Raw genomic sequence first — 26,295 nt, 5'->3', positions numbered from 1 at the left:
CACCCTTGGGTTCAATCCCTAGTACAAAAAAAAAAAAAGGTTTAGTGTACTACATTTGTGCAAGGACACTGTGAATTAATTTAGCTTATCTGATTTCTAAAGTTTAATGAAACTTGTGTTTCTTTAGCTTGACAGAGCCAATTCGCTATTAAACCAGACTCAACAACCTTACAGATACCTCATTGAATCAGTACGTCAGAGAGATTCCAAGATTGATTCACTGATGAAGTGTATAGCACAACTTGAGAAAGATGTCAGGTAAACCATCTACAAATTTTTTCTTTGAATAATAAGGACATTTGTAAACATAATGGTGCTATAGATGATTTTGGATTATAAATTATAAAAACAAATTCAAAAGATGAAGGCAGTCTTAAATGAAAATTCAGCTTGTCTTGGGAAAACTTGGTCACATCACATCAGGTATTCATATTCCACCTGATGAAATTTTAGCAAGGAAATAACAGTGCTGTGCTTACTAACAAAACACTCCACCCTTTCTAGGGACACAACAGCTGTCCTGTGCTTGTTTTCCTATAGTTGTCTGATGGGATATGGGTTGACCAAAATGACTGTAACTAGATGCCATTTATGGAGTTAAAATGGCTTTTTAAATGGATAATGTGTACACATTTACTTATATTCATGTTGACTTTGCCAAGGAATTTTTAGGCTTTTCTTCCCCTGACCCTTTACATGGAGTAACCTATGAATTACATCCATGTAAATAAATGAATTCCTTTCACTTCCCTAGTGTGAAATTTGTTTGCTTATTGAGACCTTATCTGAAAGATTTGCTCCATTTATTAGTCATTCAAATTCTTTGCCTTCATCTATATGATAATTTTAAAATACCTTCATCTATATGATAATTTTAAAAACAGAAATAAAAGAATAATGCTGTGCATTAAGAAAATGGCACATGCCTGTAATCCCAGCAGTTCAAGAGACTGAGGCAAGAGGATGGAGAGTTCAAAGCCAACCTCAGCAAATTAGCAAGTCCTTAAGCAACTCAGCAAGACCCTGTCTCTAAATAAAATATGAAAAAGGGTTGGGGATGTGACTCAGTGGTAAAGTGCCCCGGGTTCAATCCCCAGTACCAAAAAAAAAAAAAGATTTTTAACTCAGGAATGTTTAGCTAGTTGTCTTGGTCATTAAATTTTAAGGTTAGCACAATAATTCAAGTTCTTCTGGATAAATTATTAACCCATCATAAGTGTGGAAGCAAATCATTAAATAGGAATTGATATTGTTGAATTAAAAAATTGGAAAACAGTAAGGAGAAAATAGTTATTAAATCCATGTTTCCTAAGGCATACAACCAAAAAAATTTAACTATTCATAATTAACTCCAAAGTGTGGGTGTTCTTTTTGATAAATCAGAATGATTATTATCTCTGATTTTTACCCCACCAAAATATTCAGTCCAGAAATATACTCCTGTTCTTAATTTGTGATACTGTGGTAAAATAATTTAAAGTCACTTTTATGCTTTAAACCTCAAAATATCCCAGGTACTCGAGAGGCTGAGGCAGGAGGACTTCAAGTTTGAGACCAGATTGGGCAACTTAGAGATCCTCTTTCGAAATAAAAAAAAAAAAAAAAAAAGCAATGGAGATGTAGCTCAGCGGTAGAGTGACCCTGGTTCAATCCCCAGTATAATAATAATAATAATAAATGACAATAATTAATTAATTATGCTATAAGCACCTATTGGGGACAATGGAAATTTCTTTCATCATCTACTCAGCAATGTGGTTTTCTTAGGGAAACTGAGGAAGAAACCCCAAATAGAATTTCTTCTTATGTTGTATATTTATTATATTTGAAACTATTTGTAATATTCTTATTTTACCTTTATAATCATTGAGAGGATATATGTAAAGAGCTGGAAAAATTGCCTCTTGTACAGATACCTTCATATAAATTTATTTGAATACTTATTAAGAATGAAGATGGCTAAAAATGTTTAATATACAGAAAAATAACTATAAGAGAAAATTAGAAAGAGGAACATTGTCAACCCTAGAGAAATTAAGCAACTTGCCCTCTCAGAATATATAGCTCTGCGGTAGAGCCAAAATTTAAATCTGTGTCTGTCTGATTTCTAATTCTGTATTCTGAACCATTCTGTTACACTGCCTCCCAATGCTCTATTCTGAATAATGGATGTTTTTCATTAACTAATATAATTAAGAAAGAAAAGCAAAAAAAATAGTATAAAATAGGGTTTTGAAAAAAAGTAGGACTTTGTGCTGGTAATTATAGAAGGTAGACAGATATGTGGGGGATTATTATATTTTCTCTTTTCAAATACTCTATAATAAATGTCTTTTTTAAAAAAAGAAAAGATTTTAGCAAGTATGAGGCTTGCCTCTGCAATTTAGTGAGGCCCTCAGCAACTTAGCAAGCCCCGTCTCAAAAAAATATGAAAAGGGACTGGGAATGTAGCTCAGTGGTAGCCCCTGGGTTAAATCCAAAAGAAAAAATTTCAAAAGGGAAGGCAGGCTTTATAGACTGGTTGCATGAATTCAAATCTTGCCCAATACTTAGTTTTGGATTGAGATAAGTAAATAAAACTTTCTAAACTTCCATTGTCGTATGGGACTTTCTGCAGTAATAAAAAATACTCTGAATCTGCACTGTCCACTATCGATACCACTGTCCACTAGACATTTGCCACATGTGCCTGGTGTTCATTTGAAATGAAGGTAGTATTACTGAGGGACTAAATTTTTTTTAATCAAATTAATTTTAATTTTAGTTGCCTCTGTGGCTAATGGCTGTGGTATTGAACAGCACAGCCAGCCAGTTTCCACATCTATGAATGAAAAAGTACCTAATTCATATTGTTAAAAGTACCTAATTCATATTGCTGTGTTCTGAGAATTATAGTATGTGATTTTTATAATAGATGTAGTATAATGCCTAAATATTATAAATATTCAGTAAACATTTGCTTTTATTAGTATTTATCTTACCTTTAAAAATTGTGTATATTGAGCCAAGTGCAGGGGTGCACCTCTATAATCGCAGCTTTTCCAGAGGCTGAGACAGGAGGGTCCCAAATTTGAGGCCAATCTGGGCAACTTAGAGAGACCCTGTCTCAAAAGAAAAAAAGGGCTGGGGATGTAGAGGTCAGTGGTAAAGCACTTCTAGCATGTGCAAGGCACTGGATCCAGTCCCTAGCACCATAAAAGAGAGAGAAATAATATTTCTCAAAATATATTGAATTTGGTCAAAAATCAAGACTTCCTTATTAATAGCAACTGTAATCATTAAAGTTATGCCAGTTACAGAATTAACTATCAAATGTTTTTGGCTAAACATCTGAGTCTTTTAACACTGTTTTATAAATTTATCATATCATAATGTCTTAGATCTTGAACAGATTTTCACAGGTTATGAAATCTTGCTCTCAATTGAAGAACTATCTTCTTATTTGAAAAAGTAAAGTGCTTCCAATCATATAATTGTGGCATTTGAGAGGCAACTATAGTTGTACCCTGGTTACATGAATGAAGTGATGTGATATGATGCTGGCATAAAGTTTCAGCTTAATCAACAAGTTGAATCTAGTAAGATGGATCACTATACCCACAATTCTATAAACCCTCAGTTCTTCACCCTACTTTGAGCCAATGGCATTTCAAGTCCTATAATAGAATTATCCTGGGTTTTGAATACATATCAACCTGGCTTCTTCTCTCCTAGTAAATGTATCTATAAAGTATAGATTCTAATGTGAACATCAAAGGATAGTTGTGAAAATTAAACACACTAACACATGTAAAGCTTCTAACCAGGGCCTACCAGGTGGCACACCTGTAATCTCAGCAACTTAGGAGGCTGAAGCAGGAAGGTTGCCAGTCTCAGCAACTTAGCAAGGCCCTGTCTCAACATAAAAAACACAAAGGCCTGGGGATATATCTCAGTGATAAAGCATCCCTGGATTTTCCCAGTTAAAAAAAAAAAAAAGCTTCTTGCACATGGGAGACATTCAGTAAATGTAACTTCCATTCCCCTTTTCCTTTACTAAATCAAAAATTTAAACATTAGATGGTTCATCCAGAAATATTACTAAATTATTATGTTCCTTGGAAATGGCTGTTCTTTTTTTGTTGGGTATTGATTTTAATTTTAAAGAATATTTATATCAATCAATTATTAAAAATGTTTTTCTAGCTTATAAATAAGAATTGTTTTAAAGAACAAAATAATTTTGTTTTACTTGGAAAATTAAATGATACCACTATACCACACTCACCCCTTCCAAATCTAGCTATTTATACAATATATTCAATTTCTAGAAAAGTTAGAGCAAATATTACAGTGAAATAAAATCACTACAAATGTGTTAAAAGTTTATATTTGAGATGTCACTGCTAACTGCTTAAAATCCTCTATCACTAAGGTAAATTATTACCAACCTATTAACTCTCCTCTACCAAGTTGCAAAAGAAAGCCTGGGCAATATAGTTTTTTCTCTACTAAAGAACCAAAGGGCCACGCATGGTGGCACATGCCTATAATCCCAATGGCTTGGGAGCATGAGGCAGGAGAGTGGCAAGTTCAAAGCCAGCCTTAGCAGCCGAAGGCACTAAGCAATCAGTGAGACCCTGTCTCTAAATAAAATACAAAATAGGGTTGGGGATGTGGCTCAGTGGTCTCTGAGTTCAATCCCCAGTACAAAAACAAGAACCAAAGGAAGCATTGAAAGAGAATAATTAGCATAAATTTTCTTTCCCTGGTATCAGACTCAGTTTATTCTTAACTAGTAATTAAAGAAGAAAAAGAATACATTGTCAACTTCTCTTACGTGGCTAAACCAGAGTATATTGATCCAGGAAGTTAAGGAACAGTGTATCAGGAATATGTTTTCATATAGCAGGTGAAACAGAGCCATAAACATGAACTTCTAAGTAATAATTAACAGTGAATTTAACAATTATGGCTGTAATATACCGTTCAAGATAGATGTGCTTGTAAGGAGATTTGTTTTGTAGTTGCTTTATGAGTCACGCATACAAGCTTTGTATTTTTAAAGTAAGTTTCCATGGTTATGAAATATGTCTTACAACGACTAAGCTTTCTTTTGAGTATTTATATACATACTAGCAGAACAGCGAATATGATAATGTTAAGTTTTAAAGACCCACATGTTGAAGGTAGTCTCTTATGCCTCAAGTATAATGAAGAATAGACTGAAAATATACATCCAGATATTCTAATCACAGAAAAGTTGTTCATGGAGTTTGTGATATGTTTTTGTGTCTTTCAGATGTAACACAGTTGCTCTGTAAAACAGTTTATCTGCCTGCCTTTTATTTCATGTTGTGTGGTTTGCTATTTAATTATAGAATATTTACTTTATTCTTGAAAAAGTTAAACACAACATATAAAACATTTCTAAAGAATTATCCAGCAAAATCCTTTAATTACTTCAACTGTTCATTCCCTTTACACTACTTTTTATTTAATGGGCATGTTGGCATTTGAGACTATGTTATGTATGCACTGCACATAATAGGCTATGTTTATATATTGTGTATTTGTATGTGCTTATATATGAACACACACACTTTTCTGTCCCTTGAAAATTCCTAGTCCTATTTACTGAATTTTACTTTAATTTTGAAGGATATTTCATATTCAAAGTGATTCCAGCTAGAGAAAGATTAGAATTTTAGAGTTTAAGAAACATTTGATCCTTACCCTGCTTTGGGGACTGTGGCAGTTTCCTTTGTACCATTTTATTCTTTCAACTCCTCAAGCCCAGTAGGATCTCTGGCGCCTAACTCCGAAAGTCAGTTTGTTTTTCTGCTCAGCTACTTACCTTTATTGGCATTTAATTACTGTTTTCCTCTGATGCCTGTTTTTCATCTAAATTAGTAATACTGTATAGCATTTATGTTGAATTTTATGAGTTCAACACTTTATATAATCATACATTAGATAATTCACATATCCTTCTGGCACATCTGAATATATCTACTACTACAGATGTGAAAGCTGAGGTTCAGTGGAGCAGCGTGTGTTGTGCTTTCTACCACACAGTTGAGTCAAAAGGCCCAGTTGGAAACACAAGTCAGAATTGCATCTAGTCTTTTCTTCTAAAGGATACTCCAAGATGCTTCCTGGGAAAGTTCTCAGTTACTAGGAAGGAGGAATTTGTATGCTTTTCCTTCTTAAATCCTTGAAATTACCAGTTCTTTCTAGAATGTGTGCTACTCTTCCTTGTATTAAAAAAACTTTGGGGGCTGAGAATGTAGCTCAGTGGTAGAGTGCTTGCCTAGCATGCATGAGGCCCTGAGTTCAATCCTCAGTACCACTTTTAAAAAAAAGAAAACAACTTCTGCTTGATACTTTAAAAACTGGCAGCTTTCCATTTTCTTAAAGTATAACATAAAGATGTCTTACCTATTTAGCAAAATAATTCTCATTAATTTTACCCTGGTAAATTTTGTCTGAACATTTGAGGAGTTATGTTACTATACTTTATTATTGCTTTTCTTAATTCTTGTGGTAGTACTGATTGAGTAAATTTATTCTGGTAACATTAGAAGAATATTTAATTGTTCTAATTTCTGTATGTTGAATAGTAAGACTACCAACAATAGAAAGCAGGTCCCACATAATTCTCTTTTAAAATATTAATACGTCCTTATAATTAGGCTCATAGATAGCTTCTTACCCTCTTCTGTCAGAAAAGTGGTCATGTCAAGGGAAAATTCACGATGCAGCCTTAGAAATTAAAGATTAAACTAAGAATTTAGAGACAAAAATTATTTTCCAAAGTGTATCACAGACTAATTCATTTACCTAACTCAGTGGTAATTTAGTGTATGGTAAATTATCAAATACTACTTTTAGTTTTAAGTATAAATATTTTAATTTGACTTCTAATATTTTGTATGTTAATGTTTTGCCCTTGTGTATTCTCTTTTTACCTTTTTTTAAGTCCTGCTTTCTCTTTTTACATTTCAGGAATAAGTAGTCAACTTTTAAACACTGATTTTATGCTCATGGTAGGCAAGAAAGTATTCTTAGAAAGCACCTCATTTTCATTGTTTGAGTCTTCTGCCTGGTACCATGGCACTCACCTAAAACCCTACCAACTTGGGAGGCCAAGGCAGAAGGATCACAAGTTCAAAACCAGCCTTAGCAACTCAGTAATGCCCTAAGTAACTGAGCAAGACCCTGTCTCAAAATAAAAACAAGGGCTGGGGATATAGCTCAGTTGGTAGAGTGCTTGCCTTGCAAGCACAAGGCCCTGGGTTCAATCCCCAGTACCGCAAAAAAAAATTAAAAAAATAAAAATAAAAACAATGCCGGGCACCTGTAATCCCAGTGAAGTGGGAGGTTGAGGCAGGAGGATCTTGAGTTCAAAGCCAGCCTCAGCAAAAGCAAGGTACAAAGCAACTCAATGAGACCCTGTCTCTAAATAAAATGCAAAATATGGCTGAGGATGTGGCTCAGTGGTCAAGTGCTCCTGATTTCAATCCCTGGTACCAAAAATAAAATAAAAATAAATAGGAGCTAGGCAATCCTGATACCAAAAAAAAAAACAGTCTTTGGACTTAGTTATTTTCTAAATTAATCATTAAATTAAACATTAAAATGACAGGTTTGATTTTTTATTGACTACAAATTGAATTTATATTTTAAGTCAAACCATCCTGAAGTCAAATTTAGTTTATCTATAAGATTCGTAAAAAAAAAATAAAAAAAAACAAAAAAAAACCAAAAAAAAAGATTCGTGTTTACTATTTTTGCTGTTTACTATTTGCTAACTAAATTTACACCGACATGATCACTTTTTAAAACTTTGGGTTGTTTCTTTTTTCCAGCAACTTAAATAAAGAAAAGTCAGCTTTACTACAGATGAAGAATCAAATGGCATTAGATTTAGAACAACTTCTGAATCATCGTGAGGTACTTTTTCCATTTTGTAATAATTTTTACCATTTTAAGCATTTTCAGAATCCATATTGGGTTAGGATTATTGACTCGCATTTGACTCTGCTCATTAATAACTTCTCACGTTTGCATCTCACTGTGACCTGGCCCTTTTCATTCAACTTATGATATCCTTTATTCTTAGTGTCGATTCTTATTTCTGGAATTCCCTTTCTCTTGTTGACCAGTATTGATTTGTTCATATCTCTATCACTGAATTTCCACATTATTTATTCATTATCTGTTTTATCTCTTTTTGCCATGAGACAATAGATTTCTTTAGTGTGCTTCTGTCTTATATAGCAGTGTACACCCAGTACCTAATATACAATATTTGTATTGAGTTTTAAAGTTCATGTACTTCTTTTATTTTTTTTTCATTTGTTCCTTGCCAGAAATATTTTTAAAGTAATTATAATTCCCATTTTATAGGAGGAAAAATGCCTTTAAGTGGCTTGCCAAAAGCTAGTTAGTACTCAAGACAGGAGTCCAGTTTTTTTTTTTTTTTTAAAGTCTTGTTTATTAAGGTGTAATATACAAATGTAAGATTCACCCGTTTTAGCAGACATTTCTGGGTTTTGTTGACAAGTGTATAGTCCGTAACTGCTACCACAGTCAATATATGGAATAATTCCACCATCCCAGAAAGTCCCTCAGGCACTTTGTAGTTGATCCCTTTCCTTAATCCCTTGCCTCAACAGCCACTAACTAATCTATTTCCTACAGTTTTACCTTTCATAGGACATCATAAAAATGAAAATTATCAATATGTAGCCTTTTGAGTCTGACTTTTTTCAATTACTGAATGATAGTTCATTTTATAGATTTATCACAGTTTGTTAATCTGTTCACCAGTTGATATTTATGTCATTTCCATTTTCAGACATCTACAAGTAAAATAATATATAGTATATTAATAGTATAATTATTTATTATATTAATATTTCAGTGTAATATGTTATGAAATTATAAATAAAGTAGCTTTAATTTAATTTATAAATAAACAGTTGTATGTAGATTTTTGTGTAAATCTTAAGTTTCCATTTCTCTGGGTACACAACGTAAAACACAAACTGGATAAATGGTAATTGAAGTGCATATTTATAATGAACTGCCAGACTTTTCCAAAATGAGTGTATTTTTGTTTGGCTTTGTAATAGGTGATTGAAACCAGAGGTTCTTAACCACAGAGCCACATCTTCCACCCTTTTAATTTTTTAAATAGAGACAGGATCTCACTAAGTTGCTTAGGACCTTGCTAAGTGGCTGAGGCTGACCTTGAACTTGTTATCTTCCTCCTGCCTCAACCTCCCAGGTTGCTGGCATTATAGGAATGTGCCACCATACCCTGCAAAATGAGTATACTTTTGCATTTCCACTTGAAATGAATGAGAGTTCTAGTAACTAAGATCCTAGCCAACATTTGGTATTGTTAAACCTAATTTTTTAGTCCAAAGCACTTTTTTCCACCAGACTATCCAATCACTGCCTCATTTTAGCCATCTTTTATTATTTTGGTATCCTAAAAGAGAAAGATATGTTCAAGGCAGATCACTGACTCCTGAGTATCCTAAAAACATTATTTCCTAGTCTGGAAAAGCTATAGCAGCCATTTGGGAAGAAGTTACTAGAAAAATATTATTGAGAAAGATGCACTAGGGACTAATATTACTGGAAGCAGTATCTTAGAAATGGTGTCAGAGGAATTGAAGGATTTTCTCAGTCTTAGAAACGACTTCTCTAGTAAGTTCTTGTTTGTTTGTTTGTTTGTTTTGTACTGGGGATTGAACCCAGGGGTGCTTTGCCACTGAACTATATCCCCAGTCTTTTTTGTTTTTTTTTTTTCTTTTCACTTATTCCTAGAATTCTGCCTTGAAATAATTGTTTTTCTGCTGTGAAAGTCTGATGCATTCATTATGTGGAATTTTCACGTTTTTGAAGTTGAATATTTACAGAGTGTAATAACTACTGATGTCTAGTCAGTCATATCAACAACATTTTTTTCCATAAAGCTGCATAACAAGTATTTTTTTTCACAGTGGAAGTTCTCATTTGATTTTAAAGAAATGTGCTAGACACAGCATATAAGCAATTTTAGTTCATATATTTTATATGTCATACTTGAAATCACTTGGAATAAGTCCAAATAACAACTGAATAACAACTGAAAAGTTTCACTTGGTGAGTTGAGATGAAAATATCTTAAAGCATGAAGATTAAATACTAGCAAAACAAAACTACTCATATGCATTTCATGCTACTGCAAGGCATCAATGAAATTTGTATGGGTACATACATAATTAAATAATTATCAGGTAATTTCTATGTATTTGACAGTGCATCTTCACTTGGGAATTATAGTTTAATAATCTAATGTTGGGCTTTCATAATACCAACTATCTAAAGCAAAGCAATGTTTTTTTTTTTTTCTTTTCAAAGCAAAGTAAAAATTAAAGCTTAGTAAAGAAAATCAGACCCAAGTTTGTTATCTTTTTCTAAGAACCATTAAATACCAACATGCATAGTATGTTAAGATGCAAAGATCTATGCAGGCTGGTCATATGGAAAGATCACTGCTGGTGACCCCAGGAAATGCTTGTTCATTCACTTGAGCATTTACCCCATGAAACAAAGGGTCTACACAGGATTGGTTTATTCATTTCATGAATAGTGATTTATTCACTTATGAATATTTATCATTTTGGAGTTCATGTGCTCAGAATAGCTAATAGATAAGGGTCAGATAAGAATAACTGAGGACCCAGTGGCATATACCTGTAATTCCAGTGACTCTGGAAGCTGAGGAAGGAGGATTGCTAGTTCAAGGCCAGCCTCAGCAACTTAGTAGAACCCTGTCTCAGAATAAAATTTAAAAGAATTGGGAATGTGGCTCAGTGGTAGAGCACCCCTGGGTTTAATCCCCAGTATCACAAATAAATAAATAAATGATTTTTTTTACATATGCACTAGGGATAAAACCTGGGTCTCAAGCATGCTGGGCAAATATTCTACTACTGAACTATACCCCTAACCCCTCTTACCCTTGATAAATGTTTTTTTGTAAGTGAAAATCATTACTAGGGTGAAGTAAGCAAGGCATCAAAGGGCACAAGATGTTAAGGAGGTGCCATTCTCAGAGTGATGCCCAGTGCAGGGTCAGCACCCGAGAGCCACTCCCTCCTGACAGTTTGCACCCAAGGCTTCTGGTTTGCATCACACTAATCAGGGGCCTGAAAAAATTATCTAATATAAGTCATAGTTTTAATCACTAAAATGTCCACAATTTAAATTAGCAATTTAAAGTTTCTCATTTCATTAGAGAGCTCTAGTTTAATTTTCAACAGTTACTTAGTTATGATGAGGCCATACATGTTTGTGTAATGTGAATGAGATCACTTACACAGTTAAATGAAAAAAGATAACAAATAAGACAACTTTTTTCCTTTTTTTTTTTTTTTTTTTTTTTTTAAACCCAGGGGCATTCACCGCTGAGCCACATCCCAGCCCTTTTTTATATTTTATTTAGAGACAGAGCTTTCCTAAGTTGCTTAGAGCCTCACTAAGTTTCTGGGGCTGGCTTTCAACCTTCAGTCTCCTGCCTTAGCCTCCCAAGCCCCTGGGATTACAGGCATATGCCATGTGCCCGACCAAGTAAGACAATTCTAAGTGGACAAGTCTAAAACATTTGGAACCTGTCCACAAAAAGTTTTTATTTCTATATTAGCATTAGCTCAAAAATATTGACTTAAAAGATCTCTTCTCATGCTAAGAGTGCAGTTGTATTCTAAAGATTTCCAAAAATGTGTATTGGCTTCCAGTGCTCTTTAAGTTTTTAGTGTTTTTACATTCAGGAAGTAGTTGTGTATATTTGTAATTATGAGTTACGTGTTAGGTGATTTTTGTCTCAACTTTTCTTTAGAGAAAATGTCTAATATTATATTGTGTTTTCTAATAATTTTAATGACATAAAAATAGAAAGAGTATGTATGAAAAATAACATATTTTAGGTTGTCTTTTGGAGTACGAAGTTCAGCTGGTTTCAACATGGTAGGTTAAAGGATTTGCACAACAAGCCAGGTGGTGGTGCACACCTGTAATCCCAGCAGTTTGGGAGGCTAAGGCAGGAGGATCATGAGTTCAAAGCCTGCCTCAGCAATTCAGCAAGGCCCTGAGCAACTCAGCCATAAAATAAAATATAAAAAATGGCTGGGGATGTGGTTCAGTGGTTAAGGGTCTTGGTTTCAATCCCTGGACTCGCCCCCCCCACCCCAAAAAGAAGGATTTGTTCTACTAAATACTAATTTAAAATTTCTATCATAAATTGAATTGAGCTCTCTATTCTAAATTCAAAGGGTTTTGGAGGGAATGTTGGGGGTTTTGTTGTTTGGTTTGGGTTTTGTTTTGAGATCTATATTGCCCAGGCTGATCTCAAACTCATGAGCTCAAGTGATCCTTCCACCTCAGCCACTGTGTAATTGGGACTACAGATGTTAAGCCACTGTGCCCAGGTTAAATTCTCCAGGTGTTGTCCCCTTATTCAGTGAAACCACAAATCAGAGTGGGAAAAGCTGGGTGGTGACTCCATGTAGAGCACCTGCCTAGCATGCAAGAGGTTCCATCCTGAGCACCACCAATAAAAAAAGAAATTCTCTGTCTCAGATATTCTGCCTGGGGATAAAAGACAAGATCTCTCTCTTCATAAAATTCCTTCCATTAATGCACAATTTATCATCATGCCTTCAATTTTTACAGAAAGAAGATCAAAACCAAGTCTGGTGTGATTTTTCTGTTTTGTAAAAGTAATTAAGGCAGTCTACTAAATACTTCCACATATATTATCTAATTTAATCTTTACTGCAGTCCACTGGTAAATACCACTATCCCCACGGTTATAGATGAAACTGATGCTGATAAGAGTTAAATGATTCAACTGTCATGATTACATACTGTCAAAATTAGAAGTAAATCCTTTTTTTTTTTTTTTTTTCTGGGAGGGGGAGAGTCTTTCTCCTTAGTCCTGTTTAGACATCAGATTTCAGGATAAATTATTGCTTGCATGAGTTCCAGGAAAGCTTTTGCCTCTGTAGATGAAGTTATATCTTCATTTTTGTCAGAAAATGAAAACTTTATAATTTAATGTGCTTCCTTTTTGTCTTATTTGCCAGAAAATGCAGAACTGAGTGTCTTATCCAGGTGTTATCACCTGTTTTTTCCCATTTTACTTTTGATTCCTTAGAATAACTTTTTCTGTTTCCTTCAGGTAGTCATATCTATTTTATATTTAAACATCTTCACTTGTACTGAGTAAAACCTTGTGTAAATAAATAGATGTAAATAAACTATTGGCCTTAAATAATCAGGTTAAAAAAAAAAAGAGGTAAACGGAAAAACATCAACTCATGATCTCTTAGTAAATAGTGAGGATTGAAAAATGACTTAAAAGGTTTTGAGTATAAGAAATGTATTCTCTTAGAGTGGAATCTTTCTTGAGTTTATTTCTCAGGAGTCTTCATTAATTACCTTTAGTTTCATCCACTTATCTTTGCCTTAAATTACATAAGATTTCCTGATCCCCTGTGGAAATTCTAATTCTGCTTTTTTTGGGAGGGGCAGTTGTTTGTGGTGCTGGGGATGGAATTCAGGCCTCACCCATACTTCCATGCTTCCCAAGTGCTCTACCACTGAGCTATACTGAGCTATACTCCTAATCCTTAACACTGCTTTTCTTTGTATTTTTGGCCATATTTTCTCAGAAATAAGTTTTTGTTGTTGTTGAACCCAGGAGCACTTAACCACTGAGCCATATCTGTACCCCTTTTCATTTTTTACTTTGAGATAAGGTCTCACTAAGTTGCTTAGGGCCTTACTAAGTTGCTGATGCTGGTCTCAAACTTGCAATCCTCCTGCCTCAGCTACCTGAGTTGCTGGGATTATAGGCATGTGCTGCCACCATGCCCTGCTCTTAATAGAGTTCTAAAAGCCAAAAGAAAAGGAAGAGATCCACAGCAAATGGATGGGTTTTAGCTTTAGACCAAAGTATCACCTTTCTCCATGTGGAAGAGTAGAAGAATTGTGTGAGGATAAGAGTAAATTTGTAGGTTTGTTAGTATGTTAGTCAGCTTTCCAACACTATAACAAATATCTGAAATAATCAAGTAATAAAGAGAAAAGGTTTATTTTGACCTGTGGTTTTAGAAGTTTCAGAACATGATTGACCCTCTTGCTTCTGGGCATATCAAAAGGCATCATATCATGGTGAGAGCACATGGCAAAGCAAAACTTCCCACCTCATAGCTGGAAAGAGAAAGAGGCTGGGATCCCACTATCCTCTTTAAGGACATGCCCCCAGTGACCTGAAGACCTGGCCTAAGCCCTACCTGAATTGTGTCTACCATCTCTCAGTAGTGCCAAGCTGCACACCAAGCCTTTAACACATGGACTTTTGGAAAACACTTATCCAGATTCTAGCAGGTGGTAATAATTTAAGGAGTTTCCATTTAATGGATGTTTTCTAATGGAAAGAGGCATGAACAGGTCAGAATTTTGTTTTTTGGGTTTTTTTTTTTGTTGTTGTTGTTGTTTTTTTTAATAGAGAACAGAACAAGAGTATTTGTTACTGTTATTTGCTATGTGGTGGTGGTAGTGATGGTGGTTTTTTTGTTCTATGGGGTTTTTTTTTCCCTTACAGTGCTGGGGATTGAACTCAGGGTCTCATGCATGCTAGTCAGGTACTCTGCCACTGAGCTGCATCCCCAGCAGGGTCAGAGTTTTTGAGGAACCAAGAATTTTGAAAGAGTTATCTAATGAATGAGTGAAAGAATTCCCACATTGAGAAGTCATATATTTATAGTGGTACCATTCTGTCATTTTTCTTTAGCACCACTGAGCAGCCATGGAGAAGATGGACAAATGGATTGATTCCATTCTACCTTCTACTCTGTGTCCTTAAATTGTAAGGCTAGGGTTACCTTTATATTTCTTGTATCACCCACATTTTTTAAATACTGTGGAAAAAGCTAGCAATCAGACAGACAAGACTTGGTTCATATCCCATCTCTGCTGCTTGATAGCTATGGATTCTTGGAGTAATAATTTCATCTCTTTAAAAACTATTTTGCTGGGAGCTATGGCATACACCTATAATCCCAACAGTTCAGGAGGCTGAGACAGGAGGATTGCAAGTTCAAAGCCAGCCTTAGTAAAAGCCAGGTGCTAAGCAACTCAGTGAGACCCTGTCTCTAAATAAAATACAAAACAGTGCTGAGGATGTGGCTCAGTGGTTGAGTGCTGCTGAGTTCAATCCCTGGTAAAACATACCCCCCCCCCCAAAAAAAAAACCTGTTTCCACATCTGTAAATAAAGACAATATCTACTTTGAAGAGTTGTGTGAGGATTAAATAATGTAATTAAGCTTCTGGTATGTAACAGTAACTCAACAAATGGATCCCCTTTCATCTTTTCCTTCCATTCAAAGATTAGTTATCAATTCTTCAAAGCCCTCCCTAACTCAAAATTAAGAAAGCCTGGCATGGTGGCACATGCCTATAATCCCAACAACTTGGGAAGCTGAGGCAGGAGGATTGCAAGTTCACGTCCACTCTCAGCAATTTAGCAGGGCCTAAACTTAGCAAGACCCTGTCTCCAAATAAAAAATACTAAGGGTTGGGGATCCATATCACTGGTAAAGCATCCTTGAGTTCAGTCCCCAGTATCAAAAAGGTGGGGGGAGCATTTTATACCTCATACCTAATGCCTATTAATATTTCTGTTAATGTGCATATCAGTGTACATCACAATTATGCATCTGTTTTCCCAATAGAGTGACAAATTTCTCCTTGTATCTTAGCCTTTAGTACAATATTTAGCACACAAGAACTCATTTGAATGTTAAATTATGGTCCTTTCCAGTGATCAGTAATAATTGCAGACTGTCAAATTGAAAGCTTTAAAACCTGCCATTTACTATGTCCTCATTCCCTTCCCTTAAAAAAATGTTTCACTCTGATAACTAATACCATTTTTGCTGGACAAAGCACAAAGCTGTCCTACACCCAAGAACAATTTCAAAGAACTGTCTGAAAGTAGCCAATAGGAAGTCATGTTTGGAATGTTTGTCTAGAATAGAACTGCCCCTAAACCTCAGGACATGATAATTGTAGCCACAGCAACCCATAGCTTATTTAGCCTCCAGGGAATAATATATATTCGTGGAATAGAAGACAGTTGTTTCAGGCTGAGGGTAGCTCAGTGGTAGAGAGCTTGCCTTCCATGCATGAGGCCCTGAGTTCAATCCCAGGACCACAAAAAAGAAAAAGAAAAAAAAAAAGACATTTGTTTCTAAGACTTCAGATATCTGCAGTTCCCTTATTCAGTATTTTTGCCAATAACATCTGCCAGGGCTCATGTCATTTCAGTTAGTATTTAACCAGAATTAGTCAACCACTTCTTACTAAGTTCCTAGAATGTACAGGACCCCGTGCTTGCCTGACTGTTGGACTGACTCCCATTATCCTAGATAACTTGCTTCTACAGCAGTCTATGACACTTAACGAAAGAAAACAAACCCTGCAGTCAGCCAGGTTTCTTAAAAATGAAGTCACAGTATAATTATCATTCTTTTATGGTATGTTTATGTTCCCGGATACTAACTCATATGTTCTTTGTGATTTCTCGGAAGATTTCAGGGACATTTCAGCATCTCAAGTGCCCCTTAGGCAATCTACTTCATAAAGAGTTCCAACAAATTGCATATTTCTATATGTGTGTCACTCTTTTGGGTTCATACTTAACTGTTTTGAAATTTTCTTAAGAATACCTTTTTAATGTTTTTCTTTTATACCTATGTAGTTAAATTTTACAGTCCACCTGACTTTAAAAGAAAAACCACAGAAAGGATAAGTTAATTTTTTTCCTTAAAATAAAATTTTTTTAATATTCATAAATTTCTCATCAATAGTGGTACTCTTTAATGTTTAATGTTTTTAATGTTTTTCTTGTTTACCTATGTAGTTAAATTTTACAGTCCACCTGACTTTAAAAGAAAAACCACAGAAAGGATAAGTTAATTTTTTTCCTTAAAATAAAATTTTTTTAATATTCATAAATTTCTCATCAATAGTGGTACTCTTTAATGTTTAATGTTTTTAATGTTTTTCTTGTTTACCTATGTAGTTAAATTTTACAGTCCACCTGACTTTAAAAGAAAAACCACAGAAAGGATAAGTTAATTTTTTTCCTTAAAATAAAATTTTTTTAATATTCATAAATTTCTCATCAATAGTGGTACTCTTTAAGTTAAATCTTTTTCTTTTTTTTTTTTTTTTTTTTAGCTGGGGGGGTGTAACTTAGTCGAAGAGCACATTCCTAGCATGTGTGAGGCTCTGGGTTTAATCCCATGTACCAAAAAAATTTCAAATAAATAATATTTTTTCAACTTCCTGGATATAAGTTCATATTTTATTTTTATTTATTTGTGGTACTGAAGATTGAACCCAGGGTCACTCCACCACTAAGCAACATTACCCACCCCTTTTTATTTTTTTATTTTGAGACAGGGTCTCACTAAATTGCCAAGGCTGTCATTGAACTAGTGATCCTCCTGTTTCAGGCTCTGGAGTTGCTAGGATTACAATCTTAAATCACCACACCTAGTATGAGTATTTTAAAGAAACCTAAAGCACACATACATAGTGTAAGTCGTATTTTCCCTATGAAGTTTTAGAAAGCTTAGTTTTTCCATATAAGAATATGTGAATTCAAGTCTGAGAAAATTCAGGGAATAAAAAGATCTTAAATTTGTATAACTTCTTTCTACCAAATGGTCTAAAATGCTTTCAAATCAATTATGTTATACCACCCTACTCAGGGAACAGTTACACATTGCTTTCACCCAAATGTACTTGGGAATAAGGAATCGGAGGAAGTAAAGGGTTTATATTATCCCTTCACACTAAGCAAAGTGACTTTTTGCTAATATTTAAGAGGATTTGGCTTTTCTCAAAAAATAGGTACTTCACAGTAAATTGCAAATAACGACACTTCATATTTTTTATCTTTATAATCCTGTTTGTATTTATTTATTTCACTTATTGTTCACAAGAATCCTATGATGGCCAAGTGCGTTGGTATATTTCTGTAATCCCAGCTACTTGGTAGACTAAGGCAGGAGGATCAAAAGTTCAAGGCCAGCCTGGGAAATCTGTTTGTTTGTCTGTTTAAAGAGCACAACTTGTATATTTTAAATGGACAAAAAATTAGTATCATTTGCAGTATCTTAAGATTAAATTGCCTCTGAATGGGAGCTTCCTTTGCAGTTACTTTGAGGTCTACAAGACATATCTAGAAAACTTCCTACTATGGAGTGCTGGGTACAGTGGCTCACACCTATTATCCCTGTAACTCAGGAGGCTGAGACAGGAGGATTGCAAGTTTGAGGCCAGCCTCAGCATTTTAGCAAGATCCTAAGCAACTTGGTGAGACCCTCTCAAAATAAAAAATTAAAAGAACTGGGGATATGGCTCAGAGGTTAAACATCTATGGATTCATTCAATCCCCAGCACCAGAAAAGAGAAAATTTACTACTGTGGAAAATGAAATCAAATGGGGGTGGAGGAAAGGGCCTGTGGTTGATTAATTGCTGTAATACTGTCCTTCTGGTGGCTGAAGAAGTTTCATATTTTCTTTAGACATCATTAAGCACTGCAACTCTTGCTATATAAATTCTTTCATTTTGCTAGCACTGATATGGCTCTTGGGTCCACTACTTCATGAGAACTATTAACTCCATTCATATTAATTTTTGTTACAAATCTTACAAAGGGAATGCTTCTGGGTGTTTAGGTCCACATTCTATTTTAAGGCTATATATTCGGTTTTTATAAATTGTCCAAGCCCGTGGTTGCCGCCATCTTGCATCACTGTCACTCAAAGGCTGGCCCCTTCTTTCCAGCCTGAGCAAAAAAAGAGTCCTGTGATGGTCTTGTACCCATTTCACAGAAGTAGCAACCCACTCTCAGTTGTCCATTATGTGATATGTTAATCTCCTCAGATTTTAATTGCACAGAAGACACTTGAATTTCTCTCACATTGTATTCCATAGATCATGGAATTTATACAGATTTGTGCAGAACATAGTAGAGTTAGGTCAGAATTGTTTTGGTTTCTGTAAGTATTTTGGCTTCTTCTTTAATTTTTTCGCCATTTTAAAAATTACAAATATCCTTGCTGTATCCTGCAAGTAAAGGTCTGTGTTATATGAAGTAATATAATATCTCATCATAAAAATATTTTATCTCTGCATATGTACCCTTTTAATTTTTTATATCATATTTTCACATCTAGTATGTGTCATAAAGACCTGTCATTTCTAGTTGTTGTTTTTTAAGAATGAAATGTGTATTTTTACCACTTCATTTTAGAAGTTTGTAGTACATTTTCTTTTAATAGAAATATACTTCTCTGGAGCAAGGCATGTTATAATCCCAGCAACTTGGGGACTGAGTCAGGAGGATCGCAAGTTTGAGGCCAGCCTCAGCAACTTAAGCAAGGCCCTAAGCAAATTAGTGAGACCCTGTCTCAAAAAATTTTTGTAAAAAGGACTGGAATGTAGTTTAGTGGTAAAATACCCCTTGATTCAATTCCCAGTACAAAAAAAAAATGGTATACTTCTGTTTTTTATCAGTAAGGAACAAGTAAACAACCTCTTGCTATCATTTCTAACCCGTCTTATGACTCTTAGAATAGTAGCAGCTTATAACTAACCAAACAATTCTAGGGCATAAGGACACACAAACACATGCACATGCACACAGACCTTCAAAACTATGAGATAAGTGTCTGGAAATGTGTAGTGGTCAGGAACAAAAACATGAGCAACCTGAGATAATTATGGTCATAATTGTTAGGGACCATATTGGCAGTATTTTGATATAAACTTACCAGCTGGTTGATCCTGTATCAGGAAGCTAAGACCAAGAGGAAAATGCCAAGAATACAACATGGAGAGAGCATAGGCCAGCCACACTCTGCAGATTAGCTCTCAAAGTGGAGGGTAGGAATTAGAGACCAAAGTTGACACTAAAATCTGAACAAAATATGCATCAAAACCTATCAGATTATATTAAAACTATATAGCATGAATAACAGATGAATACTATTGTAGAAGGAAAAGCAGTAACCTTGGTCAAAAAGCCAGGCATTATGGGACATGAGTGCCAGAAGGCAAAGAGGGGCATATAGTCAGAAATCCCTTTTGGTAATGAGATGAGGTTAAGGGTCTAGGCAAAAAAACAGAACAGAATCTAATTCCAACACTTCTGTTCTAAGTCAACAATGGCAGTAGATCTCAACTCAGGAGTCTACGTCAGTGTATTAATACCAGCTTCCTCTACCTGCCTCCCTGTTGAGGTTGACCCTAAGATCATATCCAGACTCAGGAAAGAATGTTTCACGTGGTTTATTATGTCCCCGAGGCTACGACAGCACAGTTGTCTCTGTTTGCTATCATTCTTGTAAACTCTGGAGCTCTCACTAAGCTTTCCATCAGAAGGGTATAGCTCCAAAAGTGTTTGTCATCTCATCTCAGATACATTAGAATAGGAGTAGGTAGACCTTGTCCTGTTCTACCTTAGCCAGGACCTCTTTCTTTATTCTGTTCTAGACCCAAAACTTTCAGTGCTCGGAAACAATCTAGGACAACGATCAGGATAATGAAAGAATTCTTTTCAGTCATAAGAGAGATGAATGAACTGGAGATGTTTAGAGAAGATAAGGCTTAAAAACAGATAAGAAATTCAAAAGAAGCAATAAGAGCACTTGTTACACCTGTCTTCAAACACTGGGATTAAAACTGTAGGAGACACCTTCCATTTTGTTTTGTTTCGTTTTCAGTTTGGGTCTCCCTTTGTTTTTGTTGTTTGGTAAGGGAAAGCTGCGTTGGTAGCTAATTTATTTTTCAAACCTGAGTTCTGTGGCTGTATGGTCTGAAGAGATGTGTAGTTTTTTTACATTGACACGTAGGGTACATATTTATGGGTACAATATGGTAATTCAATACTGTGTGCTCAGAGAGGATTTTTAAGTTGTGTGTACAAGTTAGGTTAAATGACTTGAAGATCCCTTCCAGACCTGAATTAGGTGCAGCAAAGACCTTGATAGAAGGCAGCTGCATTGTTGTGTAGATGACAGCTTCGAACCCAGAAAGACCTGCATTTGAATGCTAGTTTCACTTCTTAGAACATGAACTTAGTAAATGAACTTGGCTAAATTTTCTGAGCTTTCTAAGCCTGCTTCCTCATCTACAAAATTGAAATAATATCCATCTCTTGGTATTTGAGTGAAAATTAAGTTATTTCATAAAATATTTAGCATAAACTCTAGCACACTGTAAATACTCAGTGAGTGTTAGTTCCTGTCCCCTGTCTTCCTCCCTCAGACCTAAATCTTTATACACTTCCCCTGAAGCTAAGAGACAATGGTAGGTGAGGTTAGCCCATAAATGAGATCAAGCACTTAGATGAGGAGCTGTGGAAACAGCAGTTTGCAGTTGCACATGTTGATACCATTCTCTTGAGTTATTAATACAAAAATGTTGTTTGCATTAATAACTGGAAAAAAAACTTGAGTACTTAGACTATGGAATGGATGGCTCTGAATAAAATACATATTTTACAGTGGCGCACACCTATGAGAGACTGAGGCAGTAGGATCCCCAAATTCAAGGACAGCCTGGACAATTTAGCAAGACCCTGTCTCAAAAATGGGCAGGGAATGTGTCTCAGTAGTACTGGGATTCAGTCCCAGTACTGGAAAAATAAAAATAAAAGTAAATAAATGGATAAGCGCTTTTTTTTTTTCCTGTGCTAGGGATTGAACCCAGGGTCTCACCCATGCTAGGCAAGAGCTCTATCACTGAGCTACATTCCCATATTTTTAAAATTGGGGGGATTTTTATTCCTGTTGTTTTGTTTTTGGTACTGGAGATTGAATCCAGGGACGCTTTATAACAACTATATCCCCAGTCCTTTTTGTTTTGAGATAGCTAATTTACTGAGGGCCTTGCTAAATTGCTGAGGCTGGCCTCAAACTTGGGATCATCCTGTCTCAGCCTTCCCTGTTGCTAAGATTATAAGCATGCACCACCACACCTGGCTACCTTTTTTTTTTTTTTTAATGTGTACCTGTTCAAAATCCCTCCTGAGCCCTGCTCAGTGGTTCATGCCTGTAATCCCAGCAACTCAGGAGAATGAGGCAAGAGATTCTCAAGTTTAAGGCCAGATTCTGCAATGTAGCAAAACCCTCAGCAATGTAGCAAGAAGCTGTGTCAAAATAAAAAGGACAGGGATGTAGCTCAAAGGTAAAGCACTTCTGGGTTCAATCCCTAGTACACCCTCAAACGCCCTAAAAAATTCCTGTTGCCATTATTTACAAGTATAATGTTCTGAGGTCTGAAATATACTTTTAACTATTTCATGGGAGCAGGACACACAGGTACATACTTGTAATCCTAGCAATTTCCAGAGGCTAAGGCAGGAGAATCACAAGTTCAAGACTATAAACAATTTAGCAAGGCCCTGTCTCAAAATGAAAAGGTCTGGGGATGTAGCTCAGGGGTAAAGTGGCCCTGAGTTCAGACCCCAGGTCAAAAATAAATGTATTTCATGGGGGGGGGGGGGGGGGGATCTGATAAGGAAACAAATAAAGCAGTTTGGCAAAACAATCCTGGCAGTTCCTCAAACAATTAAACATAGAAGTATGTATGTTTTACTCTTAGTTACATGCCCAAGAGAAATTAAAACATGTCCACAAAAAAATCCATACATGAATATCTACAGCAGCATTATTCCTAATAGTCAAAGGTAGAAACAACCCACCAACTGATGAACAGATAAAAGGTAATATTTCAGTTCAACTGAATATTAGGGAGTGATATACCGCTACATGCTACAACATACACACACATGACGTGTGCACATGCGCACCTTGGAAACATGCCAAGTGAAAGAAGCCAGTCACAAGAGACCACATATTATATAATTACATTCATATGAAATATCTAAAACAGGGAAACCTGTTTAGAGGCAGAATAGATTAGCAGTTGTACAAAATAGAGGGTTAGGAACATGGCAGGATAGAGAGTAATCGCTAAAGCAATCAGGGTTTCTTTTTAAGATAATGAAAATATTTTAAAATTGGCCATACTGTTGGTTGTACATGTCTGTGAATGCAGATGCTCCTTGACTTACAGTAGAAAATCCATTTAAGCTGAACGGTGGTGCGTGCCTGTAATCCCAGCAACTTAGTGAGACCCTGTCTCAAAATAAAAAATAAAAAGTGATATGACTCAGTGGTTAAGCACCCCGGTTCAATCCCCTGTACCAAAAAAGAAAGAAAGAAAGAAAGAAAAAAATCCATTTAATAAACCTAACTTACCAAAAATTATAACTTAGCTTAACCTACCTTAAATGTGCTCAGAACACTTATATCAGCCTATGCTTTGAGCAAAATTATCTAACATATTGTATATTAAAGTGTCAAATATCGGTTATAATTTATTTAATATTGTACTGAAAGTAAGAAACAGAATGGTTGTATGGGTACTCACCTGACACATTTTTTAATACATTGGGCCTGAAGAATTTATTGTCATGGCAATTGTATGGCTGACTGGAACTTAGGCCCAGTATTACAAAAGAGTATTGGACCACATATCACTAGCCTAAGAAAAGGTCAAAATTCAGAATTTGAAAATACAAAGTCCAGTTTCTACTGAATTCCATTACCATTAAGTGAGAAAATCCTGTTGTAAATTGGGGACTGTCTAAAAGATCACTGGATATTTTAAATGGGTGAACTATCTGGTATGTGAGTTCTAGCTCAATAAAGCTTTTTTTTTTTTTTTTGTACTGGGAATTAAAGATTGAACCCAGGGGCACTTTACCAGTGAGCTACATCCTCAGCCCTTTTTATTTTTTATTTTGATACAAGGTCTCACTAAGTAGCTGAGGGCCTCACCAAGTTGTTGAAGCTAGCCTAGTACCTGCAATCCTGGCTCAGCCTCCTGAGTTACTGGGATTACAGGCCTGCATCACCATGCCCAGCTTAATAAAGCTTTTTTAAAAATTGTATTGACAAAATGATGATAATTGTTGAAGTTAGAGGGTGATAGTAACTGGGCATTCAATATGCTATTCCGTCCACATTCTGTGTCTTTGAAATTATCCATAATAAACTAGGTGTGGTGGCACACACCTGTAATCACAGTCTCTGAGGGCTGAAATAGGAGGACTATAAGTTCACAACCCACCTTGGCAATTTAGCAAAGCCCTGACTCAAAATAAAAAATTTTAAAAATACCGGAGATGTAGTTCAGTGGTAGGGCACCCTGGGTTCAATTCCTAGTACCAAAAGGGACAAGAAAAAAAATTTCCATAATGAAATGCTTTTTTAAGGTAACCTTTTAGATGAAGTTTATCCAAAATGTGTGTGTGTGTGTATACTTGGCTTAAAACAAGATTGGTTTTTACCTTGTGTTATTGTAAACAAGAGATGTTTAGAATTTTCCAATTTATTTGTCATGATTCGTTGTTATCCCTACATAAAAGCACTTCCATTTAACCTCCAGTGGAGCACATAGTTCGCATTATACTTGTCAGAGCTATTTTCATCAAGAAATGCTATCTATGTGTCCTCTTGCCAACATCTTTGCAGAGTTTACAACTTTGAGCAATTTATTGGCATCAACTATGCAATAGTGTTAAGCAGCTGCTCTGCAGTTGAGCTGTTTTAATATGCCACCACTTTCTTCAAATAGTTAATATTAAATGACCAAGATATGTGCTTTGGAATTCAAGGAAGCACTTTCTCTCTCTCATAGAGATTGTACAGTAACCATCATCATTATCATTGTCATCATCATCAAGAAATGTCATAAGAATGTCCTTTCCTTTAACTCTTCCATTTGATAATGAGTTATTTCTGCAATATCATGTCTCTACTTGGTTTTAATTTTATCCTGGGTTTCCCATTGTATGATCAGACACAGTTCTTCATTGTTAATTTTAATGCATGGTTCATTCATTCATGTAGTTAGGATCTTTTTCTTGTGTATGTGATATACTAGAAAAACAGCACATACTATTAACATTTTTTTTGGTTTTTTTTTTGTTTTGTTTTGTTTTTTTGGTACTAGGGATTAAACCCAAAACCTTGCACGAATGAGGAAAGTGCTAAACCACTGAGCTATATCCCCAGCCCTATTATCTTTTAAAATTAGTATAGATTGGTAGAATATTTTCCTAGCATGTGCAAGGAATTGGGTTCAGTCCTCAGCACTACCAATAAAATTAATATAAATAATATAAAGTCATAACAGATTATGATAAATTAGGCTGTGTTATAGAATAATATCTAAGTGGTAAAGGAAAAAAGATGGGGGCAAGGCAGTTTTCCAATATTTGAATTTTTACACTGACCAATTAGTGTTTCTATAATTTTAAAATATAGGAGTTCTTAAAAATATTTTGGAAATGACTTTCTAAACTGATGTGGCATCTGTCAGAAATAGGCTAGAATGGGACAGAATTAAGGGACCCCAGGTAGGAGTTTTTAACCTAATGTGAACTAGAACCCTCCACATTCTCTCATTTGGGAGAGTGAGTCTGCTTTCTGCCTGAAGTGCCTAGAGTAAAGCCCATTAGACAGAGTGTCTTGTCAACTATATTTAGAGGAATTGTACTTAACCGTGTCATTTAGAGGAATGGCCTGTGGCAGCAGAAAGAAAACATGTTATCTGTTTCTTCATTCATAAACTAGAACACAACAAAATTGATAGCACAAAAGAAAAAAATCAGAATAAACAGAATTCCCCACAGGGGAAAAGTGTCTGGAGCAGAAGAGATCTTACAAAGTATTTTAATTTATTCAAAAAGATATGAGAAAGTAATATTTCCATAAGAATCAGTGAACAACATTTATGATATTTTCTAAAAATCGCTAAAATCAATGACACAGTTATTATAAGTAAAAATGCCATTAGAGCCAGGCTTGGTGGTGCACACCTGCAAACCCAGCAACTGGGGAATCTGAGGCAGAAGGATCACAAGTTCAAAGTCAGCCTCAGTATCTTAGGGAGGCCCTAAGCAAATTAGCATGACCCCATCTTAAAATAAATTAAGAGGGCTGGGGATATAGCTTAGTAGTAAAGTTCTGCCAGGTTCAATCCCCAGTTCAAAAAAAAAAAAAAAAAATGCCATTAGAAAGATATAAAATTCAAGGAATCCATACCAACTCAGTCTCACACACCTAAAGTTCCTCCCAGTGACTTGGGAGGCTGAGACA

The 26,295-nt window shown here is 35.3% G+C and overlaps 1 protein-coding gene and 1 pseudogene across 2 annotated transcripts in view; one reads left to right on the top strand and one right to left on the bottom strand.

Annotated features, from left to right (window-relative positions):
- The window catches only part of PIBF1 (progesterone immunomodulatory binding factor 1), a 227,033-nt gene that overhangs the window by 181,622 nt on the left and 19,116 nt on the right, over nt 1–26,295 (top strand). The window contains exons 15-16 of the mRNA XM_079138952.1: nt 128–258; nt 7,851–7,935. Coding sequence (XP_078995078.1) covers nt 128–258; nt 7,851–7,935 — 216 coding nt within the window. The remainder of the gene's footprint in view (nt 1–127; nt 259–7,850; nt 7,936–26,295) is intronic.
- LOC306660284 (ubiquitin-conjugating enzyme E2 variant 1-like) lies at nt 17,193–24,534 on the bottom strand (annotated as a pseudogene). Its single transcript has 2 exons — nt 24,483–24,534; nt 17,193–18,969 (listed from the first exon to the last, which is right to left on the bottom strand). The product of its transcript is annotated as a ubiquitin-conjugating enzyme E2 variant 1-like (transcript).

This window comes from Sciurus vulgaris, assembly GCF_902686455.1.
Source record: "Sciurus vulgaris genome assembly, chromosome: 4".
In the NCBI taxonomy this organism is placed as follows: domain Eukaryota; kingdom Metazoa; phylum Chordata; class Mammalia; order Rodentia; family Sciuridae; genus Sciurus; species Sciurus vulgaris.
Note: the sequence above shows the minus strand (reverse complement) of the source record. Positions and strands in the feature narration are given on the sequence as shown.